Raw genomic sequence first — 18,683 nt, 5'->3', positions numbered from 1 at the left:
GGAGCGTTAGCAGCGGATGTAATTTTTTCTTCAAAGTACTGTGCTTGTGCTCTCTTTATTTCTGTTTGGTAGGTTTTGATGGCCTCTCTATAATTCTGTTTTTTAAGGTGTTGTACTCTTTCCTCCAGGCCCTTTCTAATCTTTTGCAGTTTTGATAAGTTCCCGAACTTTGAGTGAGAACCAAGGTGTCATTCTCTCTTTAGGCCTTTTCTGGCTCCGTTTAAGCGGTATCATGGCATCCAAAGATGATTCAATCCAATGGTTGAAATCATCAGTGGCAATGTCGGGTTGAGGTCCAATGGAGGTCTCGAATTTATCAGAGCTGTGGACCACAGCTGGTACAGAATGGTAAAGGACCCTTTTAAATCTGAAGCCGTGGATCTCACCCAAGACCTAGTGGCTATCCAACTGATCCAAAAAGTTACCAGTCCGACACATTGCAAAGGGCACATCATGGATCCAATCTTCTCTAATATTGAGAATCTTGCAATAGGTAATCTTATCCCGGTGCCATGGATGGATAATTTTTTGATTCAGATCCAATAGAATATTCCGTCACAGCCCACTAACACCCCATCTTCTAGTAGCTGGGAACACCCCTGGGTGAAACTCTCATTAAAGGCATGGACGAATGTGTCGGACTGGTAACTTTTTGGATCAGTTGGATAGCCAATAGGTCTTGGGTGAGATCCACGGCTTCAGATTTAAAAGGGTCCTTTACCATTCTGTGTGCCTCTGACTGTTTGCATACTCAACATCTGGTGTGTGAGTAACAAGAGCTGAGATGTGCATTCACTCTAGACAGTCACTGGGGGGGCTGGTCTGCATTTAGTGTGGTGGCAGGAGTTTTGCTTGCATCTGAATAGGCTGTGTCTCCTTTTACTCAATGCTGTCTCCGCCACCTGTGGCCACGCTGCACCAGGGAGGACAGGACTAGTTTGGACTGGGTTCAGAGACCCTTGCCACAAAGAGAACAAAGACATTTTGGGGTATAAGTATTACACCTACAATCCCAGGGCTTTAGATTGCTTCAAGAAACAGGAGGACCCTGCCAAGGAGAAGTGCTGGAGAGCTGTAAGGAGGAGTACTGACCCTTTGATGTGTGCTGTGTGGGGTTGGCCTGCAGTGGCTCCTTCTGTTTGTGGTGGAGGAAAAGGACTGACTCTTTTTGCCTTGTTGTGGTATCCTGCTTGAGAAGAATCTCCAAGGGCTTGTATGTGCTGGTCTCCTGTTGGAAATCTCAGGGACATATAAGATTTCAAGAAAGATCCTTGCTGGATCTTAAAGTGCCCTGCATGGGAGGAGAGCCACAGAAGCTGTGTGAGGAGAACTGCCCCTAATGTGCGTGGGGTGGGACAGCCTGCAGAGGCTGCTCCTATCTAGAGCAGCAGAAGGACTGGATTGTTCTCCCGTTTTATGTTGAAGGATAATTGGAGCGCTTTACTTTCATTCCAAGCTGAGGGGATGAATGGTCGTTTGCTGGGGAGCGCTCCCTCCTTTATTTAACTCTTACCAAAGATAAGCATGTGTGGAGTGCCTTATGTAAAAGTGTGTGAGGAGCGCCCCAGGTTCTACTACTCAGTAGCGTGGTGAGCACTGTTTTCAGAAGAGCCCAGTACTGGATCTCTTCGCGCGTGCAGCACTACCTCGTGGGTTGGAGCCTGTGGGGGAGGAAGTACTCTGTCCCTCCTTCGCAGCTGATACGGATGCCCGCGGGGCAAAGACGACACAGGAAGCCGCTGGGTAGATCGGCGACAAAAAGCACCAAGGTCATTGGCACACCGGTCTTCTTGACGGAGTTGGACCAGTGGGCAGGGCCTGTAAGCCTGACGAGCAACGCCGGAGGGCTGAAAGGTAGCATGGTCTCCCCAACCTACCGAGGCGTCGGGACTCACAAGAAGAGCGGGTCCAGCCCCGGGTGAGATCCTGGGGAATTGACCTTCCTCGTGTGAAGGGGCGGACTGGAGGTAAAGCAGCAGTCCGGAAGGCCTGGGAAGGTCCTGGATGCGCTACACAACAGTGCAGGAGACTACAGCGGGCCACCCTTGCACCGCATGTTAGTGGGCAGCAGCCTTGTTTGGGCCCTCACCCCTTTCTCCTGTGACACAGTTATGGGGCATTCTTTTCAGGTGACTGTAGGGGGCATCCTCAATGGAGGATCCCCCAGTTGCAGGGTGAGGTGATGGGCAACCACAGAGAGTTACCAGAGAAGCAGCAGTGTGTGTGCAGGAGCTCCTGTGCCCTGCAGTTGGCCCAGAATTACCATATTACCTGTAGAAGAAGCGCAGAAGTGCTGGGGCGGCGCCTTTGAAGCCAGTGGTCCTATGATGTGCACCATGATAATGGTCTCACGACGTTCTTAGGATAATTACAGCCTAATTACTTTAGTGCACTGTGATGTTATGCATAGTGTTGCCATAATGGTTTTAGGACTTGTGCAACTTGTAAGTATATGATTTACCTTAGTGCACTACATGTATTATGACAATGGCCTAATGGCAAAGTGATGATGGTTTATGATTTATGCATTCTTATGACCAGTGACCAGTGGCACAGTAAGTCATGTAATTGCGGTCTTATGTGGTTTCTATGCATCTTCGTGACAAGCGCCCAGTGGCACCGTGATTTATTTGATTGAGGTCTAATTGTGATTTCTATGCTACAAAGTGATTTATGGTCTATGTGTTCTATGTATGAATACAAAGGATATTTTTATATAGCCTTGTGTGGAGTCTTTTTGTGGTGTGTCTAGTGTGTCACTGGTGTGTGTGTTGCGCAAACGCTTTACATATTGCCTCCGGGATAAGCCTGACTGCTCTGCCAAGCTAGCTAGGAGGGGAGCAGGGATTATCTTGGGTGTTTAACTCCCTTATCCTGACTAGATTGGTGGGTTCTGCCTGGCTTAGGTGCATACCCTAGCCAACCAGAAACCCCATTTCTAATAAGGGTCATTTGTGATTGAGTGGAGTTTAATTTCACAAGGGATTTCCTCAACGACTGACTCATAAATTGTAAACAAAGCATTATAGGGAAGACACTAATTACATCAAGAGCAATTTCGCTGCTTTGAAGATTCTTTTAAGAAAAGTGTATTTGATTCTGTATTTCATTATTCCTAGATTCTGAAGTAAAACAAAACTTGCATGGCAGAGTTTGCTCTTATAATATTTGGCAAAATTGTGTTACCACCCCACCGTAAACGAGCCACTAAGTTTTCATTGTTGTGGTCCTTTATTAAATCCCTAAAAAAGAAGTTCACCCCTCTCTTTTTCTCTTCTTTTGCTGATCTGACCATTATCTCTCCATCCTCCTGTTTTTTTAGGACTGTATCAAGGAATATGTGGATTCCTCCTTTTCAATCTTTCTTGTTGCAATCCATAAATGCAGGATAAGTTAAAGGATAAGTGGTAGAACTAATTTCTGCCTTGCAGCAGAGTTTCTACCTAAACCACAATGGCAGGGCTACTTCCACTGCATTTGGAGAACTCATCAAGTCTGCAGTGTTTTCCCTACATAGGACCATTACGAGTTTCAGCAAAACGCTGTGCTTGAGAAATCTCTTGTATTTAAAAAAATAATTAAAAGAGGCTTAGAGCCCGCCCAATTCTTACCTTTACCTACCATTGGCTGGCTCCCACGTATCTCCCACGTCATTGTACTTATCATTGGCGAGCTACCACGTGGCTCTCAAGTCACTCTCGTTTCCTTGCTTCCCATTGGTCAGCACCTCCTCCTCCTCCCCTCTGTCTTCCTCCTGGGCTTCAAGTCCTCTTTGTCCTGTCTGTGGAGCCAAGACCAAGTAATGCTGCCTGTGGCCACTGTCCATTAAGTGGTCACAGACACTCTTTTGTTACTTTTCGACATGACTCTTATTGAGTGCATGTCTCAACAGTCGCCTCCCAACTCCTGCACTGTTTTCAGTCCTTCTCCTTCCTTCCTCACATTTCACCCAAACCCCTACCCCTCTTGATGTGTTTTCCACTCTCTTCAACCCCAAACCCTCTCCTGTTTTTTTTATTATTTACATGTTTCACCTTATCGCATCCTTGCCTATTTTCCTGGCCTGGCATACACTGCCCGATAGCACTACCTTGCACACCATGCTGTGCATTCACTGCGCCACAGTATTTTGCTGACTGGTTCTATGTCTGAGCCCCAGAAAGTCTGCATATATAGTAAAGAGGGAGACAACGAGGCCTCCACATGTTTTAAAGGCCTTGCCTAGGCAGCGCATGTGCTGCATGCACTGTCTCGAAGAGACATGTAGCATGTGGGATATGGGCTTCAAAAAACGCCCACTTTTTCATTGGTTCCTCTTACTGTCCTTTAAACATGCTAGCTTGTCATTGGAAAATACACTTAGTAGTCCCTCCTTTTGTTCCGCCCTAGAGATTGCCCCTGCTACATGAATCTTTCATTATGGGGCACATGTTTTCCTTCAGTGCACTACTTTGTCTTTTGCTCTGTCCTCACAACTGCTCCCAGTTCACTTAATCACCCTACCCTTCCCAGAACAACACCTCCTGCCCCTCACAGCTCGTTTGTATCCTAAACAGCTGCTCTTCGCACCCTCGCATGAGCTGCATCTGCCTCCTCCTCCTCCTCCGCCATATGCCCTCCCCCGTTAACGACCTGATGAGGAAGCTGGAAATTTGTTTAAATAAAGTACTGCCTTGTTTGTACTGTGTGTCTTTTGGTGACATTTATAGATCTGCTTTGCTTACTGGTGAGTATCCTTCTAGGGACACAGTTTTGGTTTTTCCAGATGGAGTTAGTGAAGCTCTGGGTCCAACAATGACATAATTGGCATTGCCGCTTTACTGGGTCCCTCAAAACTGCCCTCCTTCTTGCTCTGCTCTCGCCCCTTTTCCGGTCGTGATTCTCAGCCTCTTTGAGGGAGACAGCCTCCGTTCTTCACTACAACCTGTCGCAGCCCTTTCCAAGATGCGCAGTCTTGTCAGCTTCGATCTCCTTCCCTTCAGTGGGCCTGGGAGAGTTCTGCCAAGAAGTGCAGGCCATACGTCATGTCGTTTGCGTCATTGTGCCTGCACTTAGGTCAAAGACATTCTCATTGTTTTCTGTATGTGTGTGTTTTTTTAAGTATGGAGGGATAACATTAGCATATCGGGAGTAAATGTTGTTCGAGTAGCACACAGCAACGGTGTAATACCAAGAGGCGCACACGTCATTAAGCAGTTTGAGCGTGAGAAGCACTGCGTGCTCTGAACGTGCTTTTGTAATAACAGGAGAGCGCGAAATACAACAGTGGGGCATTATCTTGAAGCGTAGAGTGCAAAGAGGTAATAGTTTCTGCACCACAGACACGGATCAAGCCACAAGTAAGAAACACTCACATGTGCGCCATGGTTTGCCACGCCCCCTTTAATGCTCTTGCGCTACTGGTAACCTCATCCAGCAGGGCAGGTAGCTTCCATAAAGTATGCCTCCAACTGGAAGTATAAGTGAGCCTTACTTAACAAAGTTCTCATTGAAATAACGCTTCTCGCTGCTATTAAGCTCCTAATGCCCTTTGGAGGATCATTATTTTTAAGCTGGCGTTATCTTCTTTCTCTTTCTATTCCCAGCATGGTTCCATTTCACCTTTCAATAACCAAACTTCTACATCCTCATTTACTTACTAATCATTAGAAATGGACGTAGTAAGTGTGCCTTACTTAACAAAGTTGCCCTTGGATATACCCACATTAGTGCTGTACATTTACTGTCCGTTGCTGGTTTATTAATGTAAAACTGTTGTTACTCTCCACCTCTCCTTTCCCCTAGCATAGTCCTATTACTCTTTATTTAACCCAATGTGTACACCCTCGTTCACTTACTACTCTCCAGCATCGGTTTGAACTTTATAATAGTTTAGCATTTGGGCAATCTGCATGGTAACAAATCGAAAGTGCATTGAATGCAAACCAATTGAAGGAGGACTGGTTTTAGAAAAACACCCTCTGTTTTCCTTTCTTTCCCATTCGGTGTGGATTGCGTCTCTCTAAGCCCTCATCATGACGCCAAGTGAATGAGATGCACGTATTGGCTAAGCCAGCAGGGGTGAGCCATTTGCTACTGCTCAGAAGGCTGCAGAATTAGGCAGAACGTTTTCTGAGTAAAATGAAGTGTCACTGTTAACTGCAGGAGCATGGCAGAGCAAACGTCTGATGCTCAATAATAGATTCTGCCACCGAACCTGATGGGTTGATTTTTATTGCCTATCCACAATAGTATAGCATGTGTGGAACAGCAATCATCAATTTGTCACAAGCATCTCTCCAAAGGTATGTGTTCCTTACGCATCCTGCCTTGGAGATGTCCCATCTACATCCTGTGTTGGCCATGTTTCCTCTTATGTTTCCTCTCATTTGCATCCTGTCTGGGAGATATCCCCTATCGGATCATTCCTGCCAGGCATATACACCATGCCTGTTTTAGGGGTGTTCAGGATGCCTGCTTCCTGTTTAGGTGTATATTCTACCATCTTCCTGTTTTATAATCCGTGCTTTCCTTATGGGAGGCAATCCACTCTGCTTCCCGTCTTGCAATTTTAGGCAGGCACACTGGACTTATGGGAGTTTTGCAGCTGTATCATTTTCCGGATGTTTATGAATTTGTAATATGGCCCCATCATGTGCTTCATAATCTGTACATTTTAATAAAATAATATTTTTACCTCAAACAAATAAAAAGTTACTGAAAACTTGAAACAACGCATGTTGCAGCACAGTGAAAGGCCTTGCGCAAAGGATGGCTGTATTTCTGTCCTAAACTGGTACTGATGAGAAAAAACCTTTGCTCGGACAGTGTTGATATGCGTAACAAGCATTTGCAATGCAATAGGTCTCGCATTACTGAAAGTTTGAGCTACTGGCGTGGCAAATGTTAATGTTTGTTAGGTTTTGTTGTTAAAAATATCCCAGCAGTAACATAAGTAATAAAATTAAATCCGCAAAGCGAGAAAAGGGTGCAGTACCACAGGCTGTTACTAGGTGTCCTTGTGGAGTTTAAAGGGACCTCTAATTAGCCACATAAGGCTCTGCACCATTACTTTTGCTACTTCTGGGATATTTGTTAACAAAACAAAAATGATAATTAATAAACATTATTATTTGCAACGCTAATAGCTCAAACTTTCAGTAATGGGAGACCTATAGAATTGCAAATGCTTGTTTCTTCTGTGCTGAAAATAAACCAGGTTCTACTAATTGGGGGTCGTTCAGAGTGAACACCAGTGTTTCCAGCTAGGAGTGATTCCTTTCCCCCCCATCTGTACGGATAATAAGTGCGGCCAATGTTGTGGGCATGGATCATACTGGAACACTTGTCTCCCGCATTTCATTTCCTTGCTGAATGCAGCAGTAATTGTGGAACTATAAGCCATGGTAATGGTCTGTGTTAGACCTAGTGGTCTCTAGTTGGCAGAGGTAGGTACCACTGTCCAAATAGGGACCCTTGCTTCTAGTCAGGGTAAGGGAGATACATTCTTTAGATAACCCCTGCTCACCCCCTTGGTAGCTTGGCACGAGTAGACAGGCTTATCAAAGGCAATGTGTAAAGTATTTGTACCAACATTCACAGTAACACAGTGAAAACACCACAAATGGACTCCACACCAGTTTGGAAAAATAAAAGTATTTATTCTAAACTAAACAAGACCAAAACAACAAAAATCCAACATGCACAGTTCAAGAATATAATTTTAAAAGAGTTCTAGGGTTTGCATCAAAATAATGCACAATTGCGTCACGTTTAGCCCAAAGTACCTGTAGATGCGACAAAAGTTCCAAATGGAAGCTGCAGCATTGAAAAACAAGCGATGCGTCACTCCTGAGACCCTGGGGAGGCGTTGCGACAGCCCCGCTGCACGCAGCGGGCGTGTTGCGACGAATCCGGTCTGTATGTGGAGGGATGCGATACCTTGTATGGATTCCGGTGCGCTGGTTTGGTAGGAAGCGTCTCGCACAGGCACGATGCGATGATCTTCGGGGTGGCAATGATCTCAGGTGCGGTGGCGATGCGTGGAGCAGCGTCGATCTTCTCCTCTCGCGGCCCCTCGATGCGATGGCTCTGCGACGATCTCACCCAGCAGCGACAGGCTCTGCGACAATATTCGCAGCGACAGGAACCTTCTCGCACCAGGGTGATCCGCTCCGCAAGCGAGCGATGCGTCGGCTCTTGCAGCAGCAACAGGCGCTGCGACGACCTTCGCGGCGGCGGAAATTTTCTCCCACTGTCGACGATTCGCTCCGCAAGCGAGCGATGCGTGAAAGTTGCAGATCTTCTTCTTTTCTTCTTGTCCAGCTCCCCAAACAGCAGGCACAACTTCCAGAGGCCCCACAATTGGGTCAAGCACTCTAAGAAGGGCAGAACTCACTCAGCAGAGTTCAGGGGGGAAGCTGGGGGTGAAGTCCTTTTGTTCCTGGGACTTCTTAACAGGAGGCCAGCTCTCCTCAGGCCCTTGGAGATCTCTTTAAGCAAGGGGACACAGCAACAGCAAAGTCCTTCCCCTCTCCTTGGCAGCAAAGCAACTGCAGGTCAGCCCACAAACACACAGCAGAACAGTCCTTCCTCTTCAGTCTTTCAGCTTTCTCCTTGGCAGAGGTTCCTTCTTGATTCCAGGATGATCTAAAGTTCAGGGGTTTGGGGTCCTGTACTTATACCCCAAAAAGTCTTTGTTCCCTTTGTGCAGGAGGGCTCTGAGCCTAGTTCTGGGTGGATTCTGTCAGTGGACACCTTCTTCCTTTGAGAGAGAGGAGCAGGGTCGTCAGCCGCGCAGCAGGAGGTGGAGCCAGCATTGTGGAAGGCAGGCACAGCCCTATTCAGGTCCCAGGTGCAACTCCTCCCACTACTCCAAATGCAGATAGCTTCATTCAGCCCTGGGCTGACTCACCCTGCCTCCTGGAATTTCCCAGCCCTGTCACTCAAACTCCAGACAGCCAATTCACAAACAGGCAGAAGCACACAGAAAGGTTAGACAAGAAAACAGCCACTTTCTAAAAAGTGCTGTTTTCAAACACAGGATTTAAAAACCATCCTTCCTAAAAGATTTGTTATTACATTCTGAGTTCAGGGATACCAGACTTTTATTTTTTATCTTGCTCCTATAGGAAGATATGCAGGTAACCACTATACACAGCATTCCCCATTATAGCCTATGGGCAAGATAGCCTTACAATAGTGAAAAACGAAAATGTCTGTAATTCACGACCAGAGCATGTCTCACACATTAGTACATGCTCTACCTTTCATATACACTGCACCCTGCCCATGGGGGGGGGGGGTGGGGGGTACCTAGGGCCTTCTTTAGGGGTGTACAATGTGTACAGAAAGGGAAGTGTTAGGCCTGGCCAGTGTGGACACTGGGCAGGGCAGCATGGCAGTTAGCAACTGCACCCAGGCACCGCGGTGGTAGGCCTGAGACACCATTTTAGGGCTACTCATGTGGGTGGCACAATCAGTGCTGCAGGCCCACTAGTAGCATTTGAATCACCAGCCCTGGCACACTTGGTACACTTTAGTGGGGACTTCCTGGTAACACAAATATGCCAATCATGGATAACTACAATAACAATTTATACAGAGAGCATATGTACTTTAGCACTGATCAGCAGTGGTAAAGTGCCCAGAGTCCTATTGCCAACAACCACAGGTCAGGAAAAATAAAGGGGGAAGAAGCAAAAAGTTTGGGGATAACCCTGCAAAAAGGGCCATTTCCAACAGTCTGCCTATCAAACTGCTGACTTGAGTGTCCAATAAGATTGTTGAATTCAGCCCTCTGTTCTAGGGTTTGTAATGTATTTGTATGCAGCTCTGCACTTGCCACCCAGAGTCACGCAGATACTCACCGAAAGCAGCCGCGGCCCATGCACGTAAGAGCGGTGGAACCAGGTTGCGTGGGGATTTGACAGACGACCACGAGGGAAAATTAAATAAATAATTCAGTTCACACACTCAGGCACAAATGTTCACACACTTGAACTCTCAGGCAGTACTTCTAAACACACACAATCACAGTCAGACTCCCATCAATCTCGCTCTTTTACACACACTCTGTCACATGCACAATCCTATTCAGATTCCACTGAGTCACATTGGAACACTGTAAACATAATCACTCACGCACTCACACACAACACGCTCACAGTGATCTTCAAATACATACACTTCCACACTTCCAATCAGCAGCTTGCACTGCTATGTAACACGTAAACAAATATCGACAAATCAATAGATTTCGCATAGGCGAAACCTATTTGATTTCCTAATGCTTGTTCGCAACAAACAACTCGTATTGACAAGTTATTTGTTCAAAAGTAACTGTGGCAGATGCTAGGGAGTTTTTCTCACGTAGGGTCTGTTGCAGGCTTAGCATCTTTCAGTTTGTCTAGTGAGACCCTTAGGGCTGTCAAGAATCCCCGTGTCTCCAACAAGCGGCCTCAACGTCGTCGCCAGGAGGTACAACCTCTGGCTGCTTTGTTGCTCAGTGAGTGCCATCAATTACGTCACCAGGGATAGAGTGGAATGGCACGGGAGCAAAGTGAAATGTCACATCCGGGCCTTGAGAAACCATGGTCGATGGTAGAATTCAGGGTTGACTTCCAGCAGAATAGCTCCATGTCGCCTGCATGTTGAGCGGATAGTGACAACTTAATACTTTCCATTTATAACAGCTGACACCAAACAAGTGTCCCTCAAGAAGGGAAGAGCAGTGTAAACGTGATTACGTGAGCACACTTCACGTTCAAGGAAGTCAACACGTGAGACCCTGGATCTCTGTGCATCCGTGCCGGATGCTCCCTTCTCAATGTCCACTGCTGTGTATTGAGTTTTGAAATTAACCAATAACTTATATGCATGGCTGCCCTCTGATTAGTGCTGGGCTGACAGAACAGGGACGAGTCAATAGATAATAGTGATTTATTATAGAAAATGACACGGTCAGCTAAAGACCTACAGCAAACTAAGGAACCCGTGAGCTCTTACCAGGGCAACTGGAATTATGCAGCAGGAAAGGGTTAATTTATGCGGCAAGATTACGTAAATTATGCAACAAGAAAAGGCAAATTATGCGTCATAATGCGGCATATTTTGTAATTGTATTACTTCATTATTACATCTTTTTTAAAGTTTATAAAACTCTGTGGACATTTGTTGTACCCCATTAGTACCAGTCTAACATCCAAACATAGCAATATGCAACAGAATGGTGACCAGTCCAGCTTTGTAAAGGGCCTTTCACTTCATGGCAACAAGTGTTGTTGCATTTTTTGTAAGTTTTGAACCGTTTGAGCAAGACATTTTCTTTTCTTTTTGTTCAAATCTGCAGATTATGTGGTAGATGATGGAATATGTGGCAAATGCGGCAAATTTATAATTATGCAAAAACCGCTGCACAATCACATAATTCCAGTGTCCCTGCCTCTCACCCACTCCCAGTCAATGAATGGTGCTTCACCCGTGTCTGGACCGCTGGGAGCCTTCTGGCGTGAAGCCAGATAGCTCTCCTGCGGCAGGCACGGGCGTAGGTGGGTCGGTGAGATTCAGGGGTTGGGTTGAATATCAAATTTCCCAAATAAAACAACAGTGGGCCGCAGGGTGGAGGGTTGAGAGGAGTCAGATGGCAATGGTTCGGGAGGGACTGTGTCAATGAGAAGCAGGGTCAGTACTGATTTGCATTAGCTGGGCTTCTGCCTAGAGGGGAACAGTGGAAGGACTCACAGGCAAATTAATAGGGCAAGCCCAAGCCATGTGTCTGGCTTGTCTCTAGGAGTCTGTGCATGAGCCAAGCCATGAAAATGTTTGGTGTGTATATCGTGCAACAAACATAATGTAAAAATGTGATACAGTCTCTTCAAAATGCAAAAAACTGTATTCCTTTCACAACTGGCAGCGTTTCTCCTTAGTACATCAAATTATATCACTGCATAGACAGACATTTCTTCAAAGTTATAGATTTTACACATGAGCTTAGGAACAGTAATGATTACTCCCACAGACAGTGCCATAAGCATACCAAGAGGCAAGTCAGTAGTCATGTATGCCTCAATGTGGCCTAGATTCTTATTAAAGAATTGAGCAATATTATAGTCTAATAAATCAAGCTTAAGAGGTGTTTGTACAGCACACACCCTCAACTCAAGTTTCTTTAATGTGCTCTCTTATGTGATAATAAAGAAAATCAGGCTGTGTGAAATAAAATATTTGCCTAGGATAACAGAATTGGAGCAAGCAGAGAAGTTGATATTGATTCTAGGTAATCTGGATTCACGTTTTGAAATTCTCTGTCTGTACTTTTTTACATCAAAAATTACAGTTTTGTCTTTTATTCTTGGCAAAAATACTTGACACAGACATAACAGACGCCCTCAGACCAAACTACAAAGTCATGAATGCATATATTTGGAGGGTGTTATACCCAAACACCACCCCCTTAAGTTGCGCCCCTGACGGCAGGGCATGGATGTGTAGTCTCTGAGACATTTGAAGGGACGGGACAGTCCTCCTTCCTCATGACCAGGGCCAGACTGGCCATACCGGGCATCGGGTATTTCCCTGGAAGGGTGGAGGCCAGTTTTGCAGTGGTGGGGGCTGGTTTTGTTACAGGTGGACGATTTTGCAGCGGTGCTACAATATCTGCCCCCAGTTGCAAAAGCATCCAGCAAGTGTTTCCAGCCTCCCGGGGTCATGCAGTGCTTCCCGAGGGGCTGGTCAAAGAAAATTGCCAAGGGCTGCTTGGGGTTCCCAGTCAAGCTCTGCTCATGACCCCAAAGCACCATGCCTTTTGGTATCAGTGACACCCATCTCTCCATCATCCGTCTCACTCCAATCACCGTGCAGCTGCAGCAAACTAAGCTGCGAGCCCCGTTGCTCAGCACTTGCTCCCAGATCATTTTTAATGTGCATCGTTGCCACTGACCGGCCCAGCTCAGGAGCTCGAAATTGTGTGACAAAATGTGGTAGTGCGGTGCGGACGATGGGTGATTCACGTTAGTCTAACCCGTGATGGGTGATACTTGGCAGGGTTGCCATCATGTGAGGAACAAATGTAAACAAGGAACTGATAAACCTATTTACTTCCTATAGTTTGCACTACTTGCCCGGAGAGGAGGCTAGAGGCTATTCAGGAACTAAAGGCGGGGCAAGGGGGAACCATGATATGTCATTGGCGTCGAAGCCTGCGTGGAGTCACTTCCGTTATCTCTAGAAGTTTCGTGAATCAACGTCCATGAAACTGAATTTGGAAGCTTGAGTAGCAAATCAGAACAATGCTCTAAAGGCCTCATTCACTGGATTATCCAACAGAATTGTTTAAAACCAGAACAGAATAAAAAAAAATGAAAATGCAGGAAAGTAGAATCATGTGGTGTCATCTATGTTTTTAGTTATGGCGAGATATGGACTGTGAAAATGCTGCAGTCCAAAACTGTCTCTTACAAATGCATCACTTTCAAAAGCGAAATAAATTCGAGGGCAGCCATAGTTAAATGGCAAATATTTATAACTTGTTTAAGATGTTATCATTCCTCCATTAATCATTTTATTTTGAAAACGTGCTTTCTCTTATTAAGATTTAAAGGCTGTCATCTCAATTTGAAATTCGCATCCAATTGTGTCCAGATGTGAGGCTCTGGCTTGCGTTTGATTTACTCTTCAGGCCTCCTGTTTGTGAGAGCCATGGTACATTGGGCTGTCTGTGGAGCTTATATAGCACACCCTATTGGTTTTATTACTTAAAGCTTCCTCTCACGCCTTTTTTTCACGAACACATGCATTTGTATGTACACAAATAAACAAAGTAGTCTATAAAGTTATTCGGTAAATATTCTTAGACATCAGTAGCAGAAACAAATTATGGTTTGCACATTTGTACACCTAATTAAAACAATGTGTCTACCTTTCTAGACATGATTAATTCCAAGGACAACCGGTGCCCCTGTTGTACTCCGGAGTTTCCAAAGGTAGTTTGGTCAGGAGTCAAGGCAAACCACATCTGGTGGTAGTAGGTGGTGGCACTTGGTTTGGAACTTAGATTCAAAATGATGCTGTATTCACATTGAATAAAGTCAAGGTTTACGTAAACAGGCCTTTAAGGTATATAAGAAACAGGTCATTATTTACTTGTAGAAAAGTACAGGCAGTTAATTGAAAACACAGCACTACAAATAATTTTAAAAGCGATATTATTTTTTACACATCACTATCATTCAAGGCTTTAGCGGTTCAGTTCTCTGTACCATCCAGGGCCAGACTGGCCGTAGTGGGCACTGGGCGTTTCCCTGGTGGGCTCCGGGGGGGGGGTCGTTTTGGACACCGGGGGGGCGTTTTTGTTGCCGGGGGCCAGTTTTATCAGCCGTGTGTAACAAAAGCAGCTGCAGTGTTTTCCACGCACCCCTCCCCTACGGCCAGTCCGACTCAACTGCCAGGGCTGGTTTGCGTTCCCAGTCTGGCCCTGGTACCATCAAACATTTCAATGAGAATAGCTCAGGACCTGGTAGTTGTAGGATGATGGGTCGCCAACTGTAGCCAATAGAACCTACACAAAGGATCTAGGAAAAAAGTGGCAATTACCTTTATGTTCGTCTTGAGCTCAGGGGGCATTCATTCCAACTTCCACAGAGCTAAGAAGGAGACTTTCTTTGGTCAACACTTGTGTACACCTTTGATGTTCAGTAAAGATTGTAATAGTCTTAATTAGGGTTGAAAGGGATATTTCATGCATGTCACTATCCTGTCTCCACCACACTGACAGAGATCGATCCAGGGTATTAAAATAATTCTGCCATGTCAGCGGTGTGTTTTTCCCCTGGGTTGGCTGTCTCCACTATCGGGGGCCACTTTGGACAAAAAAAATCAAGGTAGAAATGTTAACATACCCCTAGTAGTGTACTATTAGCATGCACACTACAGGTCACTTCCATGAAGGACCACCATCATTTGCATGTTGGTCTTTCTTGGTGGCAAAACAGCCACAAGAACGGGCAGCCCATTTGCCATCATTTCTGGAGGTGTGAGCATTCCTCCATGAAGGACCTAATGGCAGAGCAAAAGAAAACTTCTTCAGTGGGATAGCTGCCTTCCACCACCCTTTTAGCAGTATGGTGGAGTCAGTATGTGCAGATAGAAATCATTCTGGTTTTCGGCAGGAGCCTCATTACTGCCTTTTTTTACATCAGGAAGAAGGTGTGTTGTAAAGGGGCAGATCAAGGGCACAGTGGAGGCTTCTCAGAAGGCACTTCAAATTGGTGTTAATGGTATGTCCTTAACTGTCTATTGATACAGGTCTTGTAGAAATGATTTACAGCTTTTGTCTAGGCCTGCTAGGCCACTGTGTAGCTATACGAGTGAAAGTTTACCTCAGCTCCTTTCTGGAAAGAGATCAATCAAGTGGGGGCCGAGAAAAGGTGGCGTCTTAACACACCTTTTTCCCCATGCATTTTCAATAGAAAAAATAGACAATACAGCCAAATGGCTGAACAGAATTTCACCAAATTTGACAGAAAGCTAGATATTTACCCAGGAAGCAGGCTTTTTATAATTTGGTGTAAATCTGTCAGTAGATTTTGAAAATGTAAAGTTCAAAATGTATAGATATATTGACATTTGGTCCCAAAAGACTACCAGGAGGTCCCTCTGGACGCATTAAAAAAAATAGTGTGATCTGATTGATCACAAGTGCTTTTTTCTCGTCGGCCGGATAACTCCCATGTGACTCGTGGTCCATAGGAGAGAGTGATCTGATTGGCTGGCAGTAACCTGAAACAAAATGTTGCAACCACTATTAAAGGACAAGGGGGCTAGTTCTTCTGAAGATGTAAGTAAAATAAGACAGGAGGTCCCGAGGGAGGGACATTAGGTAAATATTGAAAAGAGTTAAAACAGCACAATGTCAGCGTATCGTTTTCTTCAGCCTACTATTGTATTGGCAATACAACTGTAAGCTTGGTGATCAACACAGTCTCTTCCACCTGCTTCCATACTCTCCACATGCTCCAAAGAATCTTGAAATGGCTGCCCACAAACACAAGAAAAACAGTCATGCAAGCCCTGATCACTAGCAGTCTGGACTACAGCAACGGACTGTACGTAGGAACCACCACCAAACAAGTGGGAAGGCTCCAGACGATGAAGAATTCAGCAGCCAGACTGATCCTCAACCTGCCCTAACGGACCCACATCACCCAACACCTGAGGAACCTCCACTGGCTCCCCGTCCAGAAAAGAAGGGAATCCAAACTATCCCAATTGTATACACCCGTCCTAAGACTGTTTTTACCACCTGTCAATCCTGTAAAGCGCTATGATACCCTCACGGGTCTCGTTCGCGCTCTATAAAACTCAAAAATAAATAAATAAAATTGTAACACACCTACAAAGCCCTCCATGACCAAGGACCAGCATACATGAACCACCGACTGAACTTCCACCAACCATATAAACTCCTCCGCTCCGCCTCCCTCGCACAAAGACCGCGCATCAGTCATAGCCACAGCGGAGGCCGCTCCTTCTACCACCTCGCCGCCAAGTCCTGGAACGCCCTCCACCTCCAAACATCACCCTCACTGGCGGACTTCTGGAAGAGATTCAAGACCTGGCTTTTCGACTAAGCCCAGCAACTCAGCACCTGGATACCCTCGCTTGTGATTAGCCACGCTATACAAGAACTGTGTGATTGACTGATACCTGCCTGACAGATGGGGATCTCTAATTGTGGCGGGCGAGGATCCACCAGGAGAGTGTAGATCAAACTCGCAGAGCATCAGGCCACTTGACTAACTTAAAATGAGCCTCCAGGTTTTTAAATAGTTGAACTGCAGTCACTTGATAAGGTTAACATCTTTAATTTTTAAACTACATAATTATCAATGAATTAAATCTGACATAGTAAAAAAATCTTCAATTATTAAAGTGGTATTGATACTGTTGTAATGTTACATGCATGTAAATCCATTTATGAGAATATATTCACATATTTGTGGATAACAAACGTATATACACTTGTAACGCAGGGTATCTGAGTATCTAAATTCACCTTAGGTACACAGATACCCTTCTGAATTGGGCCCTGTGTATGTACATTTATCTCACGTGGAAATTCTGAAAATCCGGCATGGATTCAGTGTTATTCAATGTGGAAGAACTGATGTTAATGTCTGTGCAGATGCCACACTTTGTCCTATTTCTACAATCTTCGAACAATGCAGCTCTCCCACCTATTAGCAAATCCTTCTCCTCACCACACATTTTCATCTATCACATCTGCAATGCATGTGTAAGAAGGCCAATAGGATTTCATAAAAGGTTTCCTCGTGGCTGGCCATTATCAGTCTAGTTTGACATTAACATACCAACTTGTTCATAACACTATTCTAACCACAGCACACAAAAGTGCTCTTCTGTACAAAATATATTGTAAAATAATAATTTAAGCATTTTTTTGGAGTAGGTCATAATAGCAATTGATATGAATTATTAGATCATTAAGACCATCAATGAAATACATGTCTCTTGTTTTACCTCGACCATGCTTGTGCTTGTTGTTGATGACAATTTGTACTATGGTTCCTGATGCTTGCTGTGGGTCAGGAGCAGCCCCTCGATTGCTCCTGCCACTCGGAAAGCGTGGGATGTTGACAACTTGTCGATGGGAGCTGGCCGAAGCATCATAATGGGAGCGCTGGTGAGAGTGCCTCTGCGGAAAACAGAAATATTGGAGAATGAGGAAAGACCAAAAACTAGAGCGATATTATGTTATAGTCAACCAACTGCATTTAGGGATAATTAGCAATTGTCCCCTTATTCTTCAACAGTACAATAAGGAATCCAATCTCAACTCTGGTAGGCCAAGGTCTCTACTATCTTATCAGGCAACCTCCAGTTCCTGGCATTTCTGTGAATAGGAGGTTAAAGGTTAACCACAGTATACAGCCCAATGAAGTGAAAATAGAAGTCATGAAAGACTATTAGTTATCAAGTGTAGGGTCCGGTTTTCTCTTCAGATGGGGTTAGTGCATATATTGACCTATCACAATTTGTTTCAGCAGGCAGTTTCTCCAAGTTCCTTTCCGATGGAAATTACAAGGGCATATAAGAGCACTATGAGTAACAGCAGTTGCAAAATCAGACACAGATGTTTTTTGTATGTTATTCCCCATTAGTCCATGTAAAAGTAATAATTGGGTGCAAAAAGCAACCAGAGACTGTTCACAAGCTGTATTCAAATCAGGGATTTTGCGTCCGTTATCAACATGCTATGGGGATCGAGGCTCTTTTTTTCTCTTTTTGTGCTCGTGCCACATTTGAAAATGCAGATGATCCCCTTAAGGATTATTTACTGACCGCAAGTTCTACTGGCTATTTGGTAAAATCTGCAGTGACATTTCAGCCTTTCGAGTTAAGTGTTGGACAAAGGGAGGGTATGTGTTGTCTCTTCGCGTCAGGAATTAAAGTTGGTTCTGTGTCATGCCGAGTCCTGCAGGCTCACCTCAGCTTGAATAGGACAAAGCAAAAATCTCTTGAGTTGGAGACATTTCTCTTGTCATCTTCCCTCTCACTTGGCCATAGGAAATTGGAGCCTCACCAGCCCCTTGTAGTATGGATTGATTTGGACCTTCTCTTTGATTAGTATATGGCAGTGGTAACCAAGAGCATATCATGCTGTTGAGAAAGGTCCTACTATTGCT

The 18,683-nt window shown here is 45.0% G+C and overlaps 1 protein-coding gene across 5 annotated transcripts in view; it reads right to left on the bottom strand.

Annotated features, from left to right (window-relative positions):
* Positions 1-18,683, bottom strand: part of CHRDL1 (chordin like 1) — a 641,585-nt gene that overhangs the window by 65,869 nt on the left and 557,033 nt on the right. For all 5 annotated transcript variants that reach the window (XM_085608178.1, XM_085608181.1, XM_085608180.1 and 2 more), the window contains one exon: positions 17,518-17,692. In XM_085608178.1, the coding sequence (XP_085464304.1) occupies positions 17,518-17,692 (175 nt within the window). The remainder of the gene's footprint in view (positions 1-17,517; positions 17,693-18,683) is intronic.

This window comes from Triturus cristatus, chromosome 5_2 (assembly GCF_964204655.1).
Source record: "Triturus cristatus chromosome 5_2, aTriCri1.1, whole genome shotgun sequence".
Lineage (NCBI taxonomy): Eukaryota > Metazoa > Chordata > Amphibia > Caudata > Salamandridae > Triturus > Triturus cristatus.
This window is presented reverse-complemented; position numbering and strand designations above follow the sequence as displayed.